This window comes from Mustela nigripes, chromosome 10 (assembly GCF_022355385.1).
Source record: "Mustela nigripes isolate SB6536 chromosome 10, MUSNIG.SB6536, whole genome shotgun sequence".
Lineage (NCBI taxonomy): Eukaryota > Metazoa > Chordata > Mammalia > Carnivora > Mustelidae > Mustela > Mustela nigripes.
The window spans coordinates 16244948-16263613 of record NC_081566.1 but is presented as its reverse complement, the minus strand read 5'-3'; the positions used below and the strand labels follow the sequence as shown (position 1 = coordinate 16263613).

General features: G+C 54.4%; 1 protein-coding gene across 1 annotated transcript in view; it reads right to left on the bottom strand.

Annotated features, from left to right (window-relative positions):
- The window catches only part of LHX4 (LIM homeobox 4), a 40804-nt gene extending 34856 nt beyond the window's left edge, over positions 1–5948 (bottom strand). The window contains exon 1 of the mRNA XM_059414018.1: positions 5873–5948. Within this exon, the coding sequence (XP_059270001.1) occupies positions 5873–5948 (76 nt within the window). The remainder of the gene's footprint in view (positions 1–5872) is intronic.
- Between the last annotated feature and the right edge of the window lie 12718 nt (positions 5949–18666).

The window sequence follows — 18666 nt, the reverse complement described above, 5'->3', positions numbered from 1 at the left end:
ACAACCCTTCAACACGCAAAAGAACACCCCCCCCCGCACCAAAAAAAAAAAAAAAAAAAAAAAAAAAAAAAAAAAAAGTCCCATTCCGGATGAAGCCAACCTGGCTGGAGCGCCGCAGACTGAAGCCTGCGCACGGTCCGCGGCTTCCTTCATAAGCAGGTGCAACCTGCGGCCGGCGCCGTTGCGCCTTTCCCCGCACACAGGGGCACCGACGACCTCCCCAGGTCGAATTTAATTTACTGCATCCGCTGCCCGGATAGAAACCTCATTTCTCTTGAGCCGGCCACGTTTCCAGCTGTCGTCGAGGTCCGCTAAGCGCTGGGAGCAGGGCGGGGAGCCGAGGCTCGAACCCGGACTGCGCGCGCGGGGTGCGCGGAATGCGCCGACCCCGGCTGCCTCTAGCATCCGTGCATAAGGAGCCGCTGCCCAAATGAGGGGGAAAATGCTTTTCAAGGGTTAAAGTCCCGGAAAGCCTTGGGCCGCTGGCTTTGGAGTTTAGTTATGTCTTCCCAGATGCTGGCGAGAAATGGGTAAGGGGAGAAGGAGGTGTCGGTCAGGCCTCCCCGGGCGCGCTGTCGGCTCTCCGGCTTACACCGCCTTTCCCCGCGGGTAAAGTCTCGGCCGCCGCTCCAAAGGGGCAGAAAATGGGACCCAGGCTTGGCCAGTCCCCGCTCTCTGGGGCCGTTCCGGAGACTATGCCGAGAAATGGAACGGGCAAGGTGGATGGAAGGAAAGGGCCGAGGCGCAGGAATGCCGAACGTGGCGCGGTGTGGACACAGAGGTCGCCCGTACCTTGCCCCCTTCGCAGGCACAACCTCTACCTCGGGCTGCGGGACGCGGGAGGCGCAAAGCTGACTCTCCCAGATGGGCCGTTCTGTCCGCACTTGCTTCCACCGGCAAGCCCTTAACACCCAAGGCGCCCGTCGAGCCAGCGCCCGGCACCCGCAGGTGCGCAGCAAACGCCTGTTGAAGGAATTCATCGCCAGCTCGCTGGGCCACCCCCGCCACCAGCACCAGGCCTGCGCCTACCCCCGGGAGTGGGTGGGCGGGGAAGGAGCTCTGTCCCGGTCGCGCAGGGGTCACACAGGTCGCGATCCCGGACCCAAGCCTGGCGATCCAGCCCAGCCCCGCCAGGCCCTGGTTTTCCACTACCCCGCCCGGGGAACATGCGAGGAAACAACTCGAGTTGGGTCGCGGTCCCAACTCTTCTCAGTCCCGACATCTCCATCCAGTCCCCGCACACCGGGGGCCGCTCGGTGCAGACCTTCGCCCCTCACTCGTCCCGCCTGCCAGCTCCCTGTCCGTTTACATCGTTAATTCCGCTCCCTGGGCGCACTGGGGCCGCGCACTGCCAAGGAGGGCTCCCCTCCGCCCTCGCCGCCCTGTTTGATCGAGACAGTGGAACCCGGGAGGTCCGAGCCTGCTCGCCCCTGGGGCGCCCCGGGCCACCCAGCTCCGCAGCGAGGCGCTGCCGTGGTCACCCGGGTTTCTCCAAATTCCCCTCCGGGTGGGGCGAAGCTCTGGCCCGAGGCTGGGGTGGGATCCTCCAGCTTAGGGTATCGGAATCCCCAATCCTTAAGGCCTGGTCTGCCGGCGGAGACAGCCACCAGTCTGACCTTTAAAAGTTGGCTCGTGCAGGACAATATTTTTGTGAGCAGGTTAGGAGATTTGTGGTGCCCAGGACTGCTGTCTGAATTTCTGTATCGAAATCTGAATCAATCAATATCTTTCTGTCTCTCCATATATATAATATATGGCGATATATATCATATAATAAATTTTTCCCTTGTTTTTCTTTCCGGCGCGACCAGAAAAGGCAGGAATGGAAAGAAGCTGGAATAGCTTCTCCCGAGTTTGAGTGAGTCTGCAAGAAGGATGATAATGTCAGGAAAGAGGACTCGGATGCAATCTGAGCCGGAAGATTGACCCCACGCACCCGCCGGCGGCCCCGAAGAGAAGAAAGGAGAGTGGGGCTTCTTAGAGAAGTTCTTCACCCAGATCCTACCACATACAAAACCAAATACCCTTTACTCACAACTTCGGGGTTCGGAAGAGCTGCCAGAAGTCGGTCTTCTGGGAGATAAGGGTGGGATGAGAGGTGCCCTACACTTGTGACCCATTTATCGCTCCCTGCCTGGACCCAGCGGGCAGCTCCTTTCTCCCACCAGCGTGGCCACCTCTTCAGCCAGCAACCGGGGCCATCGGGGGCCATTGTCCTTCCCCGCGGTGCCCGGAGAAACTACATGGGAGACAGACCAAAACCGAGGGCAAGGGGCGATAAAATGTTCACCTCCCTGTATGTCCCTCACTGTTCCAAGTCCTCGAGGCGTGCAAGGGGGGCCAGCGGGGCCCAGAAGCGTGGGGGAAACTGATGAGTTTAGGGAAGAGACAGATTCCGAGGAGGAGGCATTCACAGAATTCAATGTTGCTCCCAGGTCAGAAACTGTGAGAATCTGGACCTGGCGTTTCTACAGCCCAGAGGGAGGCAGCAGGAAAGACCCGAGCAGAGCAGGTTTCGTCCATCATGAGAGAGAGAGACCCGTCATCCTAATCGTGGGACAAGAAGCTGGGACCTGCCAGCTTAGGGCAAGGTCCCTTTCTGAACCTATCCACCTACCCAGAAAAAAAACCCACTCAAGGCCGCGGGCCCATGCTGGACAGGACCTCGGCCTGCCGTGCTGGACGTGAACCCCGAGGGTGCAGCCTCACACAACCGGGCTCCCACCACCAAGAGCAAGGAGCCAGGGGCTTTGAGTTCCTCAAACACTGACCAGAGGCAGGAGCTGAGCTACCCCCAGCAACCCATGGGAGACTTAAGGGGGTGGGCTCTACCTCCCTACCCCAAGGTGATCTCAGGGTCTGGGGTGGGGGATTGCTCCCAGACTCTTCCCGCCGATTCTTTCAGAGCTTCTCATCCCAGGCTGATGCCCCTCAAACAGACGAAGATCTTCAAGCTTGTCTGGAGAAGTCTGAACCGAGGGTGGGCCCCACCAGGCCACCCCAGAGCTGTGAAAGCTGTGAGGCTCTCATGGGCCCTGCACCGCCTCCCTGCTCGGGGAAGCAGGACGAGAGTGACCATGCTGGCAAGTCTGCCCAGGAGCGAACAGTGGCGGGAGGTGGCTGGGGCGGGGGTGGGGGGTGGTGCAGGGAGCGAGGAATAAGCCCGCCCAGGGAGGACTTATTACATTACTTGGTTAACACTTTCCTTAAGGGAGTGCACCTCACCCACCCACAAAAGAATATTCGGACTGGTTCCAAAACAAACTGTATTCAAACTCATAAAATGCCCCATCAGGTATGAGGCCAGGGCACCAGAGGGACCCAGGTTGGGGGACTCCAAAGTGCTCCATCTGTCATGGCTCAGGGTAAAGAAATTAAATACACCTATGTGTGTGCCCTGCGTTGGGAGGGAGAGAATATAGGGGTGCGGCGTGGGGAGACCCAAACCTTCCAGTGTGGGGTTGGACCTTTGTTGGACAGCTTTTCTGTCCGATATCCCAAGGTTTAAACACCGACAGGCTTGGGATGACACTTTTTCTTCCCTGAGGTCTAAGGGTTTGTCCCCCACCCCCATGGACAGTTGTTAGGCCAGTGGCCCCCAGGTTCCAGAAGAGAATGGTGGTGTTTATGCGTGTGAGGGGACCACACCCCACCTATGCCCAGTTCTCTGCACCAACAGCGTGATGGCCAGCAGCCACATCTACTGGAAGGGGATGAGCATGTTCCTGCACACGTCCCCCCTAAAAAAGCTGGACTCCAAGTCTTCAGGGATTGGGGCCCTCAATTTTAGCCACTGCTTCCTTCAACAGGCCCCAGAACCGGGACAAGACAAAAGGAAGGGCAGACCAGGCCCTCCTGGTTCAGCATTGCCTCTGCTGGGCAGGCCTGGGACGAGAGTCCCACTCTCTACTTCATTGAGTTCTCCACAGCTGGAACCCAGACTTGAGCCCCAATGAACTGTAGCTCTGAAGGCAAGTTCTGAGCATTTTAGGAAATTGAGTTCCTGATGTTGAAATCAAAGTTGCCTCTGAGCAAGAGAAACAAAACGTGAGACATATAAGAGTGTGCGTTGAGCATCCCAAGAAAGGCTGTCCGAGCAAAGTGGACTGCCCTTTGCGGTCCTGGCAGGCCACCTACGGACCACAACTGTTAAAGCACTGAGGTACTGGGTGACACCGCAGGGAGTCACACACCCCGTTCTGCCCCCTCACACGCTCCCCTCACTCCCGCAGAGCTACAATCCGTCTAAGGACTTGAAGCGCCTTTGCCAGAGGCTGTGTTTCTGTTTCTGCGGGGGCTGAGAACGCACTCCCTGCTTGCACTCCCTCCTTGCCCGTGGTGGGCTGGGGGCAGTGAGGGCAGCAGCAAACCCCAAAGCCTTCTACAGACTCATCTAGGTCAGCAGGAAACCTCCCAAGGCGCGGTGCAGACGTGGAACTGTTTGCCAGCAGTTAATAGGGAAAGACACAAAGGATTAACTGTAGGATATAGTCAGAGCACAGCCTACCTAGATTTGGGTGAAGCTATCCCCTTCTAGTTCCCTCTCAAAAACTTCCCAGGAAGCCCAGGACGCACGCTCGCCAGTTTGCCCTTTGAGTTATGGCCTAGGCAGAATCCTTGCCGGGAAAACCCAGGGCGCCGGAGGGCGCGGGAGGGCGCAGGAGGGGGCAGCCTTGCGCCCTTCTGGTTCGTAGGTAGATAGACACCATTATTTTATTTACTTAAAATAAGCCTTGAGGACGTGGCTACCGCTCCACTAAAGAAATCGCGGTTGGAAGCACAGTCCCTTGGCAAGCCGAACGAGGAAACCTTTCCCTCTCCAAGGTGCGCAGGGGTGTTCCGCAGAGCCCGCGAGGGGTAAGGCAGGACTCACTAGGCGCCCGCCGTGCGCGCGCGATGCCCCGGAACCTGCTCCGGCCTCTGCACGGATTGTCCACCCAAGACACTATTTGGGAGTGCGGGACAGAGGCAGATTCCCTCCGGGAAAAAGCCTAAGCGCGCACACTCAAACACATGCAGAGCCCTGGGAATAAACACGCCTCGAGCTCCTGCAGTTTTGCTAATATCGGGCGCTGGAAAGAAAGTGAGTGGGCGAGCCAAGTACCCAAATACCCTATGTGCACCCTATGTATCTTCCTGCCGAGTCCAAGCCGTCCGGAAAGTATGTCCTCGCGTGCGCAAAGGCTGTACCCCGAGTTCACAACTTCGTCCCGGCGCTTCTCCCTCCCCTGCATTCCTCGGCTAGCTGGAACAAGGCGAGTTGACTTCCTCGCTGGAAGAAGCAGGCAGTCCCCAGCGGCGCAGGCTGCGGGCGCCGCGGGCAGCAGCCGCTGAGGACGCACCAGGCGCGCACGCCCAGCGCGCGGGGACAGAGCGTGTGGCCTGGGCTTCCGCGCCGCCAGCCCCGGGGGCGGGGGACGCGCTTTCCAACTTCCCGCCAGCTGGGGTGAAGTTGCACTAGCGGTACTTCGAGCTTTGACCGTAACCCCAGGAGAGAGGATGATTTACGGGGGCTACCCCAACCCTCAGGCCTGGCCTGCAGTTCGTTCCCCTGGTGTCCCCAGACAGCACTCTCCCAACGGTCCTAGAAAAGCCATGGGCTGGAGATGCGGGGTTCGGTACCCTCGGCTGGCCTCGAGCACGATCGCGAGGCTTTCACTTTCGGCCCCCAAAGCCAAGAGCCAGACCCTTTAAACGCACTCTGGCCAGTGCCCCTGCCCTGTGACCGCCTCTGCGCCGGGGCCGGCGGCCCCTCGCCCCTCCCGGCCCCTCCGGTAGGGGCTACACGCAGCGTCCGACCCGCCCCGTATCGGCCACGGCTGCTGGCTGTCTTGTTATTAAATTAAATCAGCGAGAAAGGGGGGTGTCTTACGTTGCATCGGCACACCAAGCATCTCCGGGAGCCCCTTGACAGCCCCCTCCGCGGGGACAGCTGCGCTCTGCATCATCTCGGAGCGAGAGCCAGTGAGTCGCAGTCTACGGAGATCTCTTGCTCTCTCGCTTAAGCTGGATTCAGAAATTTGAAAATAATAATAAAAAACCCAACCAGGCCGCCGAAGTCGCGGTGGAAGCCGGACCCTCCGCCTCTCCGGGAGGATTCCACAGGCTGGCTGGCCCCCTCCCCCCGCCAGTCCTCAGTCTGTTTCAAATCCCTTTGATCTCGCTCTCCTGGGTAGGTGCACATCCCGGGTAGAGGAGACGCTGTTGCTGCAGCTCTGGCTTTTTTCCCCTCCTCCTTCCCCCGCCTGCTTCTCTCCCCCTCCCCCTCCACCCTTCGCGTGCCGGCCGCCCGGGAGGCCGCGGTCACCCAGGCATTTTGATTCATTCACACTGCAGGAACGGCCGTGACGTCGCTTTCCGCAGGGAGGCCCGCCCTCCAGCCAATCCCCGCACCCGGCAGCGGGCCGCGGACCCGGCCGGAGCTGGGGTCCCGGTGCCGGGAGTGCGGAGGGCCGCGCGGGGGGGGGCGGGGCCGCCCAGGACGGGGCGGGGCCTCGCGGAACGTCGTGTCCCCCCCACCCGCTCCCGGCCCTGCGCCCCGCCGTGCGGGCTCGCGCCCCGGGTATAAATACTGCGGCGGGCACGGCCCCGGCAGCAGGTGCTCCTGGACGGCGGAGCCCGGGGCTTGCCGGTTTCCATGGGTCCTGCGGGGGTTTCGGACTCGGCGGGTGGCTCATGTGCCAATGCCCCTCCATTCGGACCAAAGGGTGGGGAAGGGCGTGGCAGACCCTCCGAAGGCCCGGGCCGCACCGCGGTCTTCGCTCGCGCGCTCTCGGTCCCGGGCTTCTCTCCGCCCGGGACTCCATCCTCTAACGCCTCCTCTTCTCTAGCTAGTTCCTTTCCCGCCGGCGCTCCTCAGCCCTTGCTCTTGCTCCCCCGCGTCTGGCCGAGGCGAGACCAGGGACAGTCCGCACTCGGCCAGCAAGGCTCGAGCCACGCCGCGGGCGGCGGCGGGCGGGGGAAGGCGGCGGGGGTCTGCGCGCCGAGGGGATCGGGCGCGGACTCCCGATGCGCGCCCCCGCTCGCCGCGGCCTGCGGCGGGGAGTCCGCGCTTGCCTCTTCCTTGGCCCCGACGGGTCCCCGCGCCCTTTGGCTGCGGGCTGCCGGCGCCGCTCTGCTGCCCACGCCGGCTCCGCTGGGTCCTGTCCTCGGTCCCCAGGGACCGCACTGCCTCGCTTGCTGCGGCTGCGGGCGCTTTGAACCTTTCGGACCTCGTGCTTTCGGGGCGGCAGCGCGCACGCGGACACCCGGGCTAACCGAGGAAGGCACGTGTGTTGCTTATTGTATGTACAAGGCACACTTGCACACTTAAATCCGACGCAAGGTCCTGGCGGAAATAAGACAGAAGGCCCACCTCCGGGGCAGGTCGCCACCAGGGTTCTCTAATGCTTCATCAGTGAGCTCGACGCCGCTTGGCTGCAGGTGCGGGAAGCCCACCTCCTCTGCCACGGGACCCAGAGGCTCCACGGATCCCACCCCCGCGACGCCCCCAACCTGAATTCGTTCCGGAGACGTAGCCTGATGTGCCCTTCTAGCCAAGTCAAGTCCAGCTCGGGCGGGGAAGGGGACGGTGTGCCCCCTCCAACCTAAGAGAGCGTCCCCCGCTTTTTCTCCAGGCGTTGTCTCTAAACAAGGGACACCAGGCGCGGTGAGGGATGAACGTGACGGGGGGGAGGAGGGCACGGTCATCTCTTAGAATTTGTCTTCAATGAAGTCACAGTGACTTTTCTGTCTCCTGGGACTGGGTTGGCATCACCTCTTGCCCTGTTGACCTGCCTGCGAGGTGACTCCAAGATGCAAGAGACCCGGCAACATTTTCGATGTTTACCAAAAAAAAATTTTTTTTTACAAAAAATGTAACTAGCAAACACGGGAAAATGCCACCCTCACTAGCAATCAAAGACACGTAAAAGGAAAACATCATAGTACATACTTCTGTTTTGTGTGTTAAACAACCAGCTAAGGTGGGGGGAATCCTAGAATTTGGTGCTAGTGAAAGTGCTTTGAAACTTGTGCTCTCACCATACTGTTAGTGTGCTAATAAACTCTTAAATCCGTTAGGAAAGCAATTTGGCAATATGTATCAAACCCTATAGTTTGTTCATATCCTTTAGCTCTTATAATTCCACTTTTGAGTGTGTATCCCACAGAAATAATCTAAAATGGAAAAAAAAAGATTTCATACCTGAAGATGCTTATTACAGTATTATGATTTGGGGGGGGGGGGGAACCTCTGCTATCCAACAGAAGGAAAGTGACTTAGTAAAGTAGATTAAATTTGCATTGTAATATGTTATACAGTTATTGAAACTATGAAAACTAGCAACATGGGAATACTTGTGAAATACTAAAATCTTAAAAAGCATGATACAATATTATGATTATAAGTTTTCCAAAATGTTAGTCAAAGATAAAAGCAGTGTTAATACCCATTGTTGGCTAGGGTGTGGAGAAATCAGAAAACAATTTTCTGGTGGGGATACAACGAGGAACAATGTCTTCTGAGGGCACTTTTGCAATATATGTTACAGTCTAAAAATGTGATGGATTTGACCCAATCCATATAGAAATTTAGTCACAAGAAATAATCAGAAATATTTATAAAGAGATAGTTGCAAGGATGTTTATAACATTTTTGAAAGAGAATAAATTACATATCCAGCAATAGGAGATTATTAAATAAATTAGAGTAAATAAAATAGAATGTATATTGTCATTAGAAAATACAACAAAAATATTTAATAATGTAGGATAGTGAGGTTTATTAGACAAAGAGTGAATATGAGGCGGTATGCGTTCTTTTAACCAGCACAGATAGAAAATATATGTTAAAATATAAAAGTGGTTACCTACACAGTGGATATTTTTATTATCTTAGTTTTCCTTTTTTAAGTTTTCTAAATTATTTTATAAAAAGAAAAAAAAAACTAATAAAATTGCTTTCAAAAACATTGAGAAAACACTGAAAGAAAATATATTAAAATGCTCTTTAAAAATCCATTGGAAGAGGGGCGCCTGGGTGGCTCAGTGGGTTAAAGCCTCTGCCTTCAGCTCAGGTCATGATCTCAGGGTCCTGGGATCAAGTCCAGCAAGGAGCCTGCCTCCCCCCGCTGCCCCCCTCTGCCTGCCTCTGCCTACTTGTGATCTCTCTCTCCCTGTCAAATAAATACATAAAATCTTTTTATTTAAAAAAAAAAAAAAACCTATTGGAAGAAAAGTAAATTAGGGAAATGTATTATGAATTTTTTTTCTTTTTTTCTCTTTCCCAGATTTTCTATAAACTGGTAACAATTTTTTCAGTAATATTAGTAAAAGAGAAAATATTTATAGGCAGTGAAATGTCAAGCATATGTGGTAGTGACTTTTATCATTAAAACTTTTATTTTGGGGGCACCTGGGTGGCTCAGTAGGTTAAAGCCTCTGCCTTCAGCTCAGGTCATGATCTCAGGGTCCTGGGATCTAGCCCCGCATCAGGCTCCCTGCTTCCCTCCCTTTCTCTCTCTTCCTATTTGTGATCTCTCTCTCTCTCTCTCTCTCTCTGTCAAATGAATAAATAAAATCTTAAAAAATATATATTTGGGGGGCACCTGGGTGGCTCAGTGGGTTAAGCCTTTGCCTTTGGGTCAGGTCATGATCCCAGGAACCTGGGATCAAGCTACCCCCCCACCCCTCCACCCCCACCCCTCCACCCCCACCCCCGCATTGAGCTCTCTGCTCAGCAGGTAGCCTGTTTCCCCTCTCTCTGCCTACATCTCTACCTGCTTGTGATCTTTCTCTGTCAAATAAATAAATGTAATCTAATCTTTTAAAAATAAATAAATAAAAATTACATTTTAAAAATGCTTTCTGCACTTCCTGCTCCCCTCATATGAGCTTGCACAGGTCCTGCCCTCTTTTCACTGCTGGTCACTAGCCTGTCACTGGGGGAAGGGGCAGCACGACTGTGGGGGATGCTCGCCCAGCGCTGACTCAGCAGATGCCTTTCTCACCTTTATCCAATGACACAGGAGCCCCGGGAGGCCCACTTGGTTCTCAGTTCTTCAACTTGTGGGCAGCAGCTCCCCTGCACCCCACTGCATCCCCACTCATACACTCCCACTGCTCCTCAGCCAATAAATGGCCTTGCCGCGTTCGGAGACTTTTCCAGAAGTATGAGCTAGGTTCCATTCCCAACATCTTCCACTCACAGCGTGCATCTGCCAAAGCACTCACATCCTTCCTGCGGCCTCCACTTTCCCATCTGTAAATGATGCAACCCCCATGCAAAGCTTTCCTTGAGTAGATACTCAAGTGCCTTCAGCTACTGATAGCAACGGGAACATACAGTGGTAATAACAGCCACCAACATTTACTGACAGTTTGAAACTCTGCCAGGCACCCAGGTAAGTGCTTCCACCTACATAATCCATCTTTTTCCTCATAACAATTCAATAAATGGTATTGTCGTACCTATCTGGAGGATAAAAAAGCTGGGTCTGACTAAGGGGCTAAGGTAGTCTCTCCCCCCACAGAACAGGCGGAATAGCTGCATCCCATCGGAAGCCTCTCTGGTGGGTCTGTGTGGAACTGACAGAGCAGGGGTCTTCTTCTTAGTGAAAGCCACCCAAGGGCTGGCAGGTGACCCACCAGGGGCGATAGTCTTTGGGGCTGACCTGAGACTTTCAGCTACAGCTCTGTTGGAGGGTGAGCACCAGAGTACGGCTCCGTGGTGAGGTGGCTCTTCCTGGCTCTAAGTTCTGCCAGGGAGGTCAGTCAGTAAGGGTTTCTGGTGCTTTCTGGACATCTACACATTATGTTTCTGGGAACCGGACTCGACATGTCAGTGGATCCAGTTCCGAAGGAAGAAGCTCTAGAAACCCAATTCATGAGGGCGATTATAGCTTGCAATTGTCTAGCACTTGACAATTTACAGAGTCCCTCTACATATTTTATCTCATTCTGATCTTCATAATCGTGCTGGGCTTCGGTATGATTATCAGGAAACGGAGAGGTTAAGTGGTTTGCCTAAGGTCACGCTGCTAATAAGTTGCAGAGCCAGCTGGAGATGAAATCCAGCCTTTGACTCCCACTCTGGTGCTCTTCGCACTCTACGCAGCAGACTTCTAACCCTTACATTTTAGGAGCTCCACAGAGTGGGCGAGTTCACCCTCAAATGCCAGGAATTCCGAACCCCAGCTTCCTTCTCCACTCACAACTCCTGCTCCCCATCAGCCCATCTCTAATCACCTCCTCCTCGTCCTCCTGCCTCTCAAACCCTCTTTCATCATTTGCATTTTGAAACTGTTTCCTTAATTATTCCCCTGCTGTTGGAAACCTGCTCTCCCCCTTCTCGGTGGCATTCTTTGATTTATCTCTGTCTGGATAACAGCTCCCCGATTCTCCTTGGGGAATCCAATTTTCATTCATTTTTCCACTGAGCTAGATTGATATAGACCCTCTGCCCTGGTCCATATTACTCATCCCAACAGAGAGAACCAGGGAGACCGACCCTCAGCCCGGCCCCTGGGGAGCCACTGTCTTGTTCAGGGAGCCACAAGGACTTCTCCAATAAAAGGACAGGGGCCTTTGCTCTTCCCCATCTGTCCACCCAGTCCTTCCGGTCATTTGTCAAGGGCCCCTTTCGTGAGCCCACCACTTTGTCATCTGTCTCCTTCTCTTCCCAGAACCTTCCAGGGATCTGCCCCCACCCCCAGGATGCTGATCAGAAGGCAGTTGCTGCTTCACCTAACCCTGCCCTGTGTCCTTGATCCAGGAATTGAAGGGCTGTGGAAAAGAGGTGGTTCTGCCCTTGGGCATCTAACTCTCAAGATAAGACTCTGAGGCCATAACCAACTGAGAAACGGAATAAGACAAGAGCACTGGGTCCTCAGTGGAAGAAGGAAGGTGACAATAGCTAACACTTCTTTCGCCAGCACTGCTCCAAGTACTGGTCCATATGTGTTAACTCATTTAATCCTCACAAACCCTTTGAGGCAGGTATTATTATCCCCATTTTACACATGAGGAAACTGAGGCACAACAAAGTCAAGTGACGTGCTGAAGGTTGCACAGCAGTAGACGGTGGAGTCAGGATATGAGCGCAGGTAGTCTGGCTCTACGTTTGCTAGCACTGCCAGCATCATCATATAGCCCTCATTTGAAAGTCTCTGGGTATAGCCAGGTGGTGGGTCCACACAGAGCCCACTACCTGGCAAGGCCAAGTCCTCTGAGGTCCATCTGTGCAGCCGTCACACCCCATGGCCTGGGTGCATGAGATGCTGGGGAATGAATCGGGGAATTTGGTCTCATTCTAATTTCAGGGCTTATTTTCTTTATTTCCCATTAGAAATCTAGAGCATCTTAGATCATTTCTGAATTCATGCACTCATTGAGCATCTGTTGTATACAAGCTCCTTCCTAGACCCTGGAAGACAATCCCCCAGAGGGCCAAGTGCAGACGGCCCATAACTTGCTTTGCTCCAGAACTCCGAGAATTCCTGTGAGATAGTGTCAGCCAAGTTCCCCAGGTGCAATGAATACATTCCCTATGCTGGGAGGGGGTTGGATAATAGGTGAGCAACTCTTTGGGTTCTGGGCTCAGGGTGTCTGTGTTCAAATTCCAACTTGGATATAGTCTAAGTGGGGCAACTTTGGCAGGATCCTTCTCATAGGTGGATTGGGTAACAGTAGGACTCTCCTCACAGGTGGTCACTAGAGGCACCAGGATGATTTCTCCTAGAAACGTTGGCTGGCATCATAATTGTACCCCTTCTGCAGTATTGTGTCTGTTTTTCTGTTTCTCTTGTTTTATATTTATGGGAGAAACCTGGGGACAAGAAACTTATTCGGGTGTTTTCAAGCAACGACTAGAACTTGGGACCTCTTCTTCCTAAAAATGTTAGTTGGGAAAGAGAAAGAAAGCCCCATGGTGGTAGGAGCAGACTCCGCGCTCTTCCCCCTTGCGGAGTGTGGGAGACCTGCTCCTCCAATGTGGTCTCAAGCTGGGGTCTGGGTTCCAAAACTGCCCCTTGGGTGAAGTTCCAGCCATCTTATGAAAAGCTTCCTGGCGCCCAGGGCAAGGGAGTCAACCTTGCTGGCCTCATTTGCCTCATGTGTAAAATGGGGATAAAACCTGCCTACATGGTAGGGACTAGCTGGATTCTGGGGGCTGCATATAACCCCCAGAGCCCAGGGCACCACATGCAGAAAGCCCCCAAATGTCACTGCGGTGGTTAGGAACGGAGACAGGCGGCTCTGCTCCTTCTGCCTGCTTCTCCTGGGCACACGGACGTCTTCTCAGCAGAAGCTCCTCTGCCCACTGCCACCTGCAATGGCGCCTTTGCTTCTGTTTGTCTTTAAAATCGACTTAATATCCAGGTTTATTCAAAGAGCCCGAGGGCGGATGTTCACCACTGGCAACCTTTCTCCCGTGTTCTCTCTTCCCCCTCCAGGCCTCGGAGGCATCCCGAATCCAATAATGAGCGTTGTCACCCACATCGTCATGGCGCTTTACAGTTTGTAAAGGGTCGTCATAGGCCTTTGCTCACCCACGCCTCCCCAGAGAGGTGGGGCTCCCCAGTGTTAGGACCATGTCCCCCATGAGGACGCTGCAGCCCAGGGAGGGGGGACGGGCAGGGAAGAGCTGTCTGCACTCCCGGATCAGGGCTCAGACCCACAGGGTCTGATTCTCGGCTTCTGTGGAGTGGGGGAGGGGTGGGATGACCCACGGGCTCCATCTGAAAATAACAGCAGGTGTCAAGGCTCATCTATAAAATAACCCCGTCATCATCTTGGCGAAAGACTTTTACTGGAGGAGCTTAACTCAGCGGTTTCGTCTCAGGATCTGACTTACAATAAAAAAATGTGGATGTGTTAGATGTGGGCCGAGAGGACCGGACACAGGCCCAGGAGGCTCGTGGGGAGAAGCGGTGAGGAAGGGGCGGACCCCGACCGGGAGCCGGGTGGGCGGCGTCGAGTGCTGTCCACTCCGACCTCCACCTGCTGATGTGTGTAATGGGAGAGTAAAAGTACTTGCGTCACAGTGTTGTCACCCAAGGGCTGTAGCCGTTAGCACAGGGCCTGGCACACAGAGAGTCCCCACTAAGGACACCTCCGATCAGTGTGAAGGGACAAGGAGCTCCTCCCCTTTTGCCTCCCTCACCGCTTGGTCTCCTCTGTGCTCACAGGCCGGCCTGACCAGGAAGGGGCCTGCCCTTGGTCCCCAAAGCTTTCTGCTTAAAAACACATGTCCCCAGAGAAGGGACCGGGACACTGTCACTGTGGCCACTTTGGGTGGTAAAGGAAGAAATACTGAGAGCTTTGGGGGACAAAGGATTCCTCAAGACCTCACCCGAGGAAGTAATCCATGGAAAACACAAATCCTGGACTGACTCTACATCAGTTTTATGGCTGTGAGACGTTAAACTTTCTGAGCCCCTGTGTTCCTGTGTTTACTGGAGATGATAATCCTCAGATCGTTCTCCTGAGAAGGGGTTCTGGGGATTGGAGGGGACCCACCTCTTCGGAGTTTTTTTTTTTTTTTTTTTTAGATTTTATTTATTTATTTGAGAGAGAGAGACAGTGAGAGAGAGCATGAACGAGGAGAAGGTCAGAGGGAGAAGCAGACTCCCCATGGAGCTGGGAGCCTGATGCGGGACTCGATCCGGGACTCCAGGATCATGACCTGAGCCGAAGGCAGTCGTCCAACCAACTGAGCCACCCAGGCGTCCCTCTACGGAGTTTCTAAGGCAAGTGCTCCGTGAACACTCGTTCTGTTTCCCAGCGCTGGTACACACGGGCCTTCGGATTTACTATGCACGTCAATCCCTGGGGCGTTTGGTTTAAATACAGATTCTGGGGATGCCTGGGTGGCTCAGTTGGTTGAGCAGCTGCCTTCAGCTCAGGTCATGATCCCAGCATCCTGGGATGGAGTCCCATATCGGGCTCCTTGCTTGGCGGGGAGCCTACTTCTCCCTCTGCCTCTGCCTGCCACTCTATCTGCCTGTGCTCACTCTCGCTCCTCTCTCTCTGACAAATAAATAAATAAAATCTTTTTAAATAAATAAATAAATAAATAAATAAATACAGATTCTGATTCAGCAGGCCTGGGACCTGAGATTCTGCATTCCTAACACATCTCCAGGCCACGCTGATGCTGCTGGCCCGTGGGCCATACCGCGTGGGAATGCCCTAGGACTCAGCGGTCCAGTGTGGTGGCCACTAGTCACGGACGCCTACTGAGGACCAACACGTGGCTGGTCAGAGAGCCGTTGTGCTAGAGAGGCCAAGGATATATGGCTTTTGGAGTTTTAATCCAAAGGAAAAGATGTAAAATAGCTCATTAAGATTTTTTAAGTTTTATTACATGTTGAAATGATAATATTTTGGATATCTTCGATTGAATTAAGTCCAGTCTTAAATGCCCTTTATTCTTTTATGAGCATGGCCACCAGAAAATTGAAACTTATACAAGCGACTGGCCTGTATTTCTATTGGACTGTGCTATTCTAGGGCATTTAGACTTGGAAGTACTGCATGCACACACACACGCACACACACACACACACACACACACACACAAACACACACAGACACACACACACACACACACACACACACACACACACACAGAGCAATCCCTTTTCCTCCTAGCACCGAGCACAGTTTCTGGCACCAAGTAAGGGACTAATAAGCACTTGCCAGATAAATGTGCTGGGAGGAAGCCCACCAATGTAGCCCCGAAAGAGATGGGGCCCACACATTGATGAGAGGACCTCAGCTGCACAAGACAGCAGGCGGGGCTGAGCAGGCGGCTGGGCCTGAAGAATGACCATCTCCCCCTTGCAGTTGACCCTGACCTGCCACCCATCCATTCTCCATCGGCCTCAGCCCCACCCTCCGCTTTTTCGAAGGCTCTGATGGCAAAGAAAAGAAGGAATTCTAGTGCTCCCTCCCCAGAGCTTGCCAGATAAAGAGGACAGTCATGAAATCACCAGGAGTCCAGGGACCAACCCCTCTGTGCCACACAGGCTTCCTGCCTTCCCTGAAAGCCACCTCTGCTAGCCTGTCCCTCTCCCCCAGGGGGCTCTTTGTGGTCCTGGCCCCAACCCTGCTTGGAGATGGGGGTACAAAAGCCCAGGAATTTGGGGCACAGGAAAGTCATGAACTTGCACAGACTTTCCTGAACCCCTGTCACAGCCCGAGGGATTCTCAGAGAAAGAGACGGACAGCAGCTTCTGAAGATGGTCCCCCTGCCCCCCACCATGTCCACCCTGGAATTAGCAGGAAAGAGGAAAGGACCACTCAGTCCAGATTCCCACATCTTGTATACTCCCAATGACCAGCGTCAGGTTTCAGGGCACCGCAGGGTGAGAGCTGGGAGTATGGGGTGTTTGGAGGGAACACCGGCCCCAGGAAAGGCTCTAGTGAGCCAGGGGGCAATCTTAGAGCACCCAGGAGCTGGGCTCTGCCCTAACCGCGCGGCTCTGAGCTGACTTCTGCCCCTCCGTGGGGCACCGAGTCGTGTCCATGAGGCCCACACCATCCCTCTTCCTCCCAGGCCCTCCACCTCCTCCTGGCGATTTCCCTCCAAACCTCTGACACGGAGCAGGACAAAGAGAATTCTCGAAGCATGTTAACTTACCAGAGGTCAGGGGACGAATCTGCCTTCATGGTGAGGCTTTGGAGGCTGAGAGTGGCTGTTGTCGCTGAATGTGGGCAGCTCTAGAGGGAAGTCAGGAGAGTGCCTGGGAGGGGGGCTGCTGCTCCTGAAGGGGTTCAGGAGGTGGGGCAGGGGCTGTTCCAAAGGAGGCCAAGTGGATGGGTTTGGACAGAGCCTGAGGAGGCCCCTCTCCTCTTTTCTCTGAGCGAAGGTGCTCTGCTCCCCCCCGGAAGCTGGGGAACTGAGGGTCTGTCTGGGGGAGGGTAGCAGAGGGGCTGGAGACCGCCTCGGAGAAAATTAAATTGCACTTGAGGGCAAATTCTATTAGGGAATAGAGCCTGTCTCTCAACAGCCTGCGTCCATTTAGGTGATTAGCTCAGCCCAGCACCTCCACCCCACAGCCTGGTGAGTTCTGCTGGGAGAGCCAGGCTCGTGGCCCCTGGGGACCCAGCTGCCCCTGCTCCCGCTCCTGCCCCCCAGCCAACCCTGGGAGGACCCTTCCCTCATCACTCACAGACCCCACGCTCTTTGAAAGTGGTCACGACCACCCCAGTGTTTACCTACAATGTCCTGGGCCATGGGGGTGTCCTGGGACAGACATGGAGATCAAGGGCAGGCAACACCAGAGAGAAAGGAGCAGGACTTCCTCTGATGAGGGGGAGCCCACCAGGCACCGGGCTGGGCAGCAGGCTGGAAAGCAGAAGGGATCTGGGTAGGGGGAGAAGAGAGAAGAGAGAAGGAGACCCGGTGAGTAAATGGGCAAGAATGAAAACAGGGAGAGGGGCCGGAGGCGGGGTTCAAATCAGCAGAATTTGGAAGTAGGTACAGAGAAATATAAGCAGCTCATATTTGGAGAATGTCAAATGTGATGATAAATTAATAGAATGTAATGATAAATGGTATCATGAACTCATCTGTAAAATGGGCATGATCATAATAAGTTGTGCCTTACCGGGCTGCGGTGCCACTTCAGCAAGCTTTGGGGCTTATGATTAGCTCTTGGTGCTGCGTTCATACACTTGAGGCTGGATCCAAGCTTTGGGGAGAGGGTCTAGATCTGAGGAATCACTGGGGACGCCGACTTACCAGCCCCCAATCTCCTAGCCCCTTCGGCACCACAGGTCCCTACTTTACAAGCCATTCTCAACCGGCTGGACCCTCTCCCAGACCCTGTTGGACACCAGCCCATGGAGATGGTCCCTTCTCTTCTTCGTGTTGACCAGTGATAGAGTTTGCTTGATTTCCCTCAGTTTCCGGCTACACAATTATTTCATTTGCTTAATAAACTTCATTAAGCACCTAAAATGTATCTTGAAGAGAACAGTGCCGAGTTTCTAGAACAAGGAGAAACAGGTATTGAAAACCCGTAACGGGGCATAAGGCATTGTCTCTGACCTGTGGCATGAGTTCTTCTAGTGTCTGTGAACCCCCTCTTCCGGGCTCTTCCACAGCCCACCCAAGTGCCCTGGGACACAGAATTCCAGTCCCAAGTAAGCTTAACCTTTAAACCAAGGATTAGGCGGTGTATTTATGTAGCTGGGGTGGTTGTACCAGGCCACATAGCAAGGGATTTGTGTTCTGTGGGGCTGCTCAGAAAGGGAAGGCCCTGAGGGAGAGAAAGAGAAAGTGTGTGGCGGGCTGGGGACATGGAAGTTCCCAGCCTGGAGACCGCAGGCAGGGTCCTGAGGAGGGAAGCCCGGAGCCTTCTGCCAAGCGCTCCAGCCTGTCGGGGGGCTGCTCCTGCCAAGACATGGGCTCCAGGGAGCCTCTACCAGAGCTCTGCCCCTTGCCCATTGGCCAGAGTGTCTGTTTAGCATCTGAGGGCACTTGGTGACTCCTGGGAACTAGCTGGCGTTGCAGACAGCCTGGGGGCTACTGTCTGTCTCCTGAAGTCCAGGCTTCCGCTCAGACAGCCCGGTAGCTTGACAAGGCCCCTAATCCCCGAGAACATCCTCTTCTCATTTCCCCGCTTTACTAAGGAGGGGCAGGCCCCCCCGTAGGATTCCTACAGTCTTTGTAACAAGAAC